General features: G+C 47.3%; 1 protein-coding gene across 1 annotated transcript in view; it reads left to right on the plus strand.

The window, feature by feature from the left end:
- The window catches only part of GGA2 (golgi associated, gamma adaptin ear containing, ARF binding protein 2), a 47,298-nt gene extending 43,723 nt beyond the window's left edge, over positions 1-3,575 (plus strand). The window contains exons 16-17 of the mRNA XM_055232753.2: positions 555-665; positions 1,842-3,575. Of these exons, the coding sequence (XP_055088728.1) occupies positions 555-665; positions 1,842-1,952 (222 nt within the window). The 3' untranslated portion in view covers positions 1,953-3,575. The remainder of the gene's footprint in view (positions 1-554; positions 666-1,841) is intronic.
- Positions 3,576-6,633: the final 3,058 nt, after the last annotated feature.

Here is a 6,633-nt window from a genome sequence, read left to right on the forward strand (position 1 = left end):
TGGCCAATGTGAGATAACATATCCACCCCTTTTCAAGGGAAGTGGGGCCCTACTGATTAACAGGCACCCCACAGTCACAGGGGAAGGGGGCTTGTCCTGAAAGGAAAAGATTCGAGACAGACAAAAATATGACCTGCAGTCTCTACTTCTTATGGTAGTCTTGTGGGCAATGTTCTGCTACTACCTCTGTTTTATAAGTTAACCCAAGGCTCAGAAAGTAAATATTTTACTCAAGGTCACAGAGCCAGTGAGAAGCAGAGTTAGAATTCAACCCAAGATGTGCCCTGGCTGTTGATGCTGCCTCTCAGATGCCGGTTATTGACCACACAACTCCCGATCCACTCTGTGTGTGGAAGGAAAGACCTCTTAGATCCTTTTATCAATTAGTGGGAGTCTGTCTGCTTGGGCTCCCATAGGTGCCTCGGGGTACCACGTCTAAGAGGGCCATTTCCTCTTGGAGGAGTGTTGGGGAGGTCCAGCTCCCCCTCACCTGATCTCCATCCTGGAAGCTGTGGTTAGGAATGAGTTACATGTTGGTTTTCTTCCCCCGATAGTCAATGAGAGTGAAGCTGCAGCCGGCATCCAGCTCCAAGCTTCCTGCATTCAGTCCTTTGATGCCTCCAGCTGTGATATCTCAGATGCTGCTGCTTGACAATCCACACAAAGTATGTTCCAGTGTCTGTGGTAGCAGGGAGATGGGTGCCCCTGAACTGTAAGGGGAGGTAACTTTGTGGGTAGAGAGAGGCACATTGAGGCCTTGCTCTAAAGTGTCTGGTTTGCCGGGCACAGTGGTTCACCCCTGTAATCCCAGCACTTTGGGAGGCTGAGGCAGGTGGACCGCCTGAGGTCAGGAGTTTGAGACCAGCCTGGCCAACATGGTGAAACCCCATCTCTACTAAAAATACAAAAATTACCTGGGTGTAGGGGCATGCGCCTTTAGTCCTAGCTACTCAGGAGGCTGAGGCAGGAGAATCGCTTGAACCCAGGAGGTGGAGGTTGCAGTGAGCCAAGATCGCGCTACTGCACTGCAGCCTGGTCAACAGAGCAAGACTCCATCTCAAAAAAAAATAAAGTCGGCCAGGTGCAGTGGCTCACGCCTGTAATCCCAGCACTTTGGGAGGCTGAGGCGGATGGCTCGCGAGGTCAAGAGATCAAGACCATGCTGGCCAACATGGTGAAACCCCATCTCTACTGAAGATACAAAAATTAGCTGGGCATGGTGGCGTGCGCCTGTAGTCTCAGCTACTCGGGAGGCTGAGGCAGGAGAATTGCTTGAACCTAGGAGGCGGAGGTTGCAGTGAGCCAAGATCGCACCACTGCACTCCAGCCTGGTGACAGAGCGAGACTCCATCAGGTAGAAGGACAGACACAGACAGACAGACAGATAGATAGATGAAAGGGAGGGAGGGAGGGAGGGAAAGAGAAAGAAAAGAGAAAGACAGTCAGTCTCTGGTTTGGTTGGGTGTTAGGGGTATATATGAAGTATCCCTCGCTGGAGTCTGTCTTTGGGGCTCACTGAAGGAAGATCAGATGGATTGTCATAGCTGGGGACCAAGGGAGGGACACATGAACTCTCCCTAATCCTCTGGAGTCCTCTGAAAGGACAAGGCCTGTCTTCCTTAGCTGGTCTCTGAATTGCAGCCCATCTCAGGATTTCAGGACTGCAGAAGCATCAAAGGGTTCCCAGGATATGTGCCTGTTTCCCCTTGTTTGTAGTCCCAAAGAGAGTATCCCAGGTATTTTGTATGAGAATTGTTTGAAGCACTCACTTGACTTAACATTGACCCCTGTTCCTGGGTTGCTCTCCACTGATTTAACATCTTCTGTCTCTTCTGTCCCAGGAACCTATCCGCTTACGGTACAAGCTGACATTCAACCAAGGTGGACAGCCTTTCAGCGAAGTAGGAGAAGTGAAAGACTTTCCAGACCTGGCTGTCTTGGGCGCAGCCTAACTTTTCACAAGATGGACCCTTCATTTCAAGCTTAGGCTGGCGTTACTTTTGCTGTCTAGTCAGGACTAATCATGGTGTTTCAGTGCAGAGTGCCAAGAGTCCTATCCTGACATCAGGCTCTGGGTGTTAACCTCTGACTTATTCTGCAGATGGTGTGTGTGTGTGTGTGTGTGTGTGTGCAGATGGTGTGTGTGTGTGTGTGTGTGTGTGTGTGTTCGGAGAGAGGGTGGTAGCACAGGGCTTGGGGTATCGGCAGTGTGGGAAATGCGAAGCATTTCTCATCATCATCATCTCTGCTACAGTCATGTTTCTGCATGTCAGCGAGCGACACTGTCCCTGCCTCAGGTTGGAGGTTTTATCAGCCAAAGTGTTTTTTTCATGTATTGTTCGTTCCATTCATCCACTCTGTGCCTTGTCAGCCTTTGAAAGTCTTGGTTGCTCCCAGGCTGCTGTTCTCAGGGACCTTAAAAGGGACCTGGTTAGTCTTGGGGCAGAGAGTATCTACTTGGGCACTCTCTTCCAAGAAAGACCTTGTCTCCATTTTCATTAGACAATGCTTCTTGTGTGTGTTCTGGAAAATCTTCTAAATGGAATGCTTGTTGCACTGTTCACAGGTGAGTGGCTGCCATGAGACCTGAGGACCACACTTGGGGGACCAATCATGTCCTTCACCACTGTGCCTTAGAATCGCCCCTGGACAGACCTCCTGGGCAGAGGGGAAAGCAGCTCCCAGGCCTTACTCAGGTCTCAGGTCCATGGGTTGGGCAGCCAGTCTGGGCCCTTCTCAGGATCCTCATCTCCATCCTCATCTTCTTCCTTCACAGCATTTACTCGGAGCTCTTTGTGACACACCATGTCAGTCATGGTGAATCGGCCAACAGGCAGCCCTTGCCAGTTGACGTCACAGTCTAAGATGGGAAACTGTGGTACAGATAGACGTGAAGAGAGCTTAGCAGTGATTGAGGTGATGACTAAATATACAGTCATTGAATAAATACCATGTAGCAAATGTACTTTGTGGAGTGTTGAGTAAGTGGAAAATGGAAAGCCAGTTGCATTTAGAGATGATAGGCCTAAAGGGAACTGTCTTCTGTCGAGAAGTAAAGGAAACTTCATGAAGGATGTAGAAGCTTAACTGCCTCAGTGAAGAGAGAACCTGAAGATCTGAGGCAAGCTGGACAGGAGAGGTGGATATTTGTTGATGGAAAAATTCAAGTTTATAATCAATTCCCACTTAGCACCTGCTGTGTGCTAGGAACTTGAATGTGTATGTTTGACAAGTCCTGCTTGGCCTGATCGGTGGGGAGAAGGAACCTGAGCCTGGCTGAGATGGCCAGGCAGAGGGCTTTGAAGTCCAAGCAGCTGAACTGGCTGGGTGGGTTTCTACCTCCAAAACTGCAAGGCTTGTTTGGAGCTCTTAATTACAATATCTGATATTTTTACAGTCTGATCTTTTGACTTCTACATATAGTGGAAATCTGCCAACACTAATTGGTGGAGGTGGGAACTGTAAAAGATCAAGTATGCTAATTTTAAGCAAATGTAAAAACTCATAAAACAGATAAACAGTGGGGTGATTTCATTTGCCAAAATGCACATAAGACGAATTTTAATCTAAAAGTACTTTCTTGTTTGTGTTCTGTGTGGCTTTTTTTTTTTTTTTTTTTTTTGATGCCAAATCTCACTCTGTCATTCAGGCTGGAGTGCGGTGGTGTAATCTCAGCTCACTGCAATCTCTGCCTACCAGGTTCAAGCGATTCTCATGCCTCAGCCTCCCGAGTAGCTGGGACTAGAGGTGTGAGCCAGCATGCCCAGCTAATTTTTGTATTTTTAGTAGAGACGAGATTTCACTATGTTGGCCAGGCTGGTCTCGAACTCCTGACCTCAGGTGATCTGCCTGCCTCAGCCTCCCAGAGTGCTGGGATTACAGGTGTGAGCCACCACACCCGGCCTCTGTGTAGCTTTTATAGGCTCTGTTGCTGTTGCATAGTGTTGAAGAGGTACCCATTATAATGACAGCATCGCCCTCTGAAGGGTTTTGGTCAAAATGGGTGAATGAGACTTACACATAAAGACAGGCTTTCTCCCCTATAGTTAAGAGGTGAACTCACACATGTGTACCTGAACATTCTTGCTTTTGAGAAGACAGACTCCCAATGGTACTACTATGCTTAGGTGTTGGACAGGATAGGGGTAGGAGGAGAGGAGGCAGGCTGCTGTCCTGAAAGTGGCTGTGGTTTATGGCATCACTCCCTTCTAATCAGCAAGTCTAGTGGCCACTTACCGCCCAGCTCCTGCCTCTTCATTCACTGAACAAGTAGTTATTGGCTGTGCGCAGTGGCTCACGCCTATAATCCCAGCATTTTGGGAGGCTGAGTGGGATGACCACTTGAGCCCAGGATTTCAAGTCCAGCCTGGGCTACATAGTGAGACCTTGTCTCTGTTTTTTTAAAAACTAGTTGTTCTCACGCTTGTAATCCCAGCACTTTGGGAGGCCGAGGCAGGCGGATCACGAGGTCAGGAGATCGAGACCACGGTGAAACCCCGTCTCTACTAAAAATACAAAAAAATTAGCCGGGCGTGGTGGCGGGCGCCTGTAGTCCCAGCTACTCGGAGAGGCTGAGGCAGGAGAATGGCGTGAACCCGGGAGGCGGAGCTTGCAGTGAGCCGAGATCGCACCACTGCACTCCAGCCTGGGTGATAGAGTGAGACTCCGTCTCAAAAAAAAAAAAAAAACTAGTTGTTGACCAGCTACCCTGAGCCAGGCACCACCCTGAAAGAGCTTCTGTTCCTCTGGGGAGAAGCAAATTCATGATGTGTGTACTGGAGATCTGGCACTCATGGCCAGTGCTTTCCAGTATCTTGAACTCTTCGGGGGTCCTGTTGACCCCCATTTCGTGACCTACCTCCATGACTGCTCTTTTTCCTCTGTCTCTTAAGTGGTGGTTTTCCAGAGTCCAATCCTCAGGACTTTCCCATCCACACAGAGGCCTGGTAGCCAGGCGGCTCTAAACCATTAGATGGATTGTAGACCTCTCTCAAGCTGCCACCTCCTTGCTGTCCCCAGATCGTATTTCAGTCTGTCAGGGGTTATCTGTATCTGGAGGTTCCACTGTTGCTTCAGTCTCAGTTACTTAGAATGGAACCCAGAGTCCTGCCCCTTTCCACCTACATGCTCTTACTTGAAAGCACCTGAGACTTATTGGGTCCCTGATTCCTGCTTCGTTTGTATCTGCTGAGTAGTTGCATGTCATTTGGCCTGTTGTCTAAATAATCCCACATCATGTCCTCCCTGCACTTACATTGCCACTGCTCTGATTTGGGCTTTTTTTTTTTTTTTTTTTTTTTTGGGGGAGGGGGACAATGCCTCTATCCCAATTCTGAGTACCAGCTCTGGTTCTTGCCACTACCAGAGTTCCCTAGCAAATCTGAGTATCTGACTGGGTGAAAAATTCTGAATGGCTTCCTGGTGCGTAACTTTATGGGATCAAATTCAAGTTGCACACTGGCACTCAGTGCCCTTCTGGTATCAACTGACCAGACCAGGGCCTGCTTCATCACACCACAATAAAGTCCTTTCAAGCCCTGATAATGCCATGTTTTGTCCTAACCTTTTGCTGCAGTTAATTACTCTTCCTATTATCTTCCATGAACTTAAGACTGGGCAAAAATGTTTCCTTATCTGTGAGCCACTCTGAACACAAACAGGTCATGAAGATAGTGTTGAAAACAGAATAAATGACAACCAAAAGAAAAGTGAATATTATCTAGTAAAAATAGTGTAAATTGAGACAGAAAATGTTAAAGCTAGAAAGCAAGGGCAATATTTTAGAATACAAATAGTGCTTGCCTACTACAATATTAATCCCAAATCCTTTAAATATACCCATTATAGAAGATGCTTACCCAGCATCTAGAGTATAAAAGTCGGTTTGTTTGTTTTCTTGAGACAGGGCTTTGCTCTGTTGCCCAGGCTGGAGTGCAGTGGCACGATTGTAGCTCAATGCAGCCTTGAATTCCTGTGCTTAGGTGATCCTCTGGCTTCAGGCTCTGGAGTAGCTGGGACTACAGGTGCATGCTGCCACGCCCAGCTAATGTTTCAGTTTTTGGCAAAGACTGGATCTCTGTGTTGCCCAGGCTGGTCTCCTGGGCTCAAGCGATCCTCCTGCCTTGACCTCCCAAAGTGCTGGGATTACAGGCATGAGCCACCATGTCCTGACCCCAGTTTGTTTTAAAGCCAAGCGATGCACCAAGATGTTTGTGTGCACATCTGACAGTGGTAATCTTTGGGTCAGGGAATTATAAATTTTCTTTCAATTTTTTATGAGCTTTCTAAAATCAGCTGAAAATAAAGCCTTGTTTTTTATGCTCAGTGTCATCTTTTTTTTAAGATAAAGACATTGACGTGATTCAAAATTATGAAAGGTGAAAATTCTTCCCACCCAGTTACCATCCTCTATCTTTTCAGAGGGATTCTAGGCATGTTCAAGAAAATATAGTATACTGTTCTGTGTTTTGTTCTTTTCATGTAACACTATAGATAGCTTGGAGAGAATGCCATTATCAGTATGAATTACTTAGAAACTAACCCCGCTCTCTTCCCTGAGCTCATATGGTACAAATCAAGCATTTATGTGTTGAAAGTGCTGCATGTTAAAACTCTGGGGTAGCAATTCCCTCG

This window comes from Symphalangus syndactylus, chromosome 11 (assembly GCF_028878055.3).
Source record: "Symphalangus syndactylus isolate Jambi chromosome 11, NHGRI_mSymSyn1-v2.1_pri, whole genome shotgun sequence".
Taxonomy (NCBI): Eukaryota; Metazoa; Chordata; class Mammalia; order Primates; family Hylobatidae; genus Symphalangus; species Symphalangus syndactylus.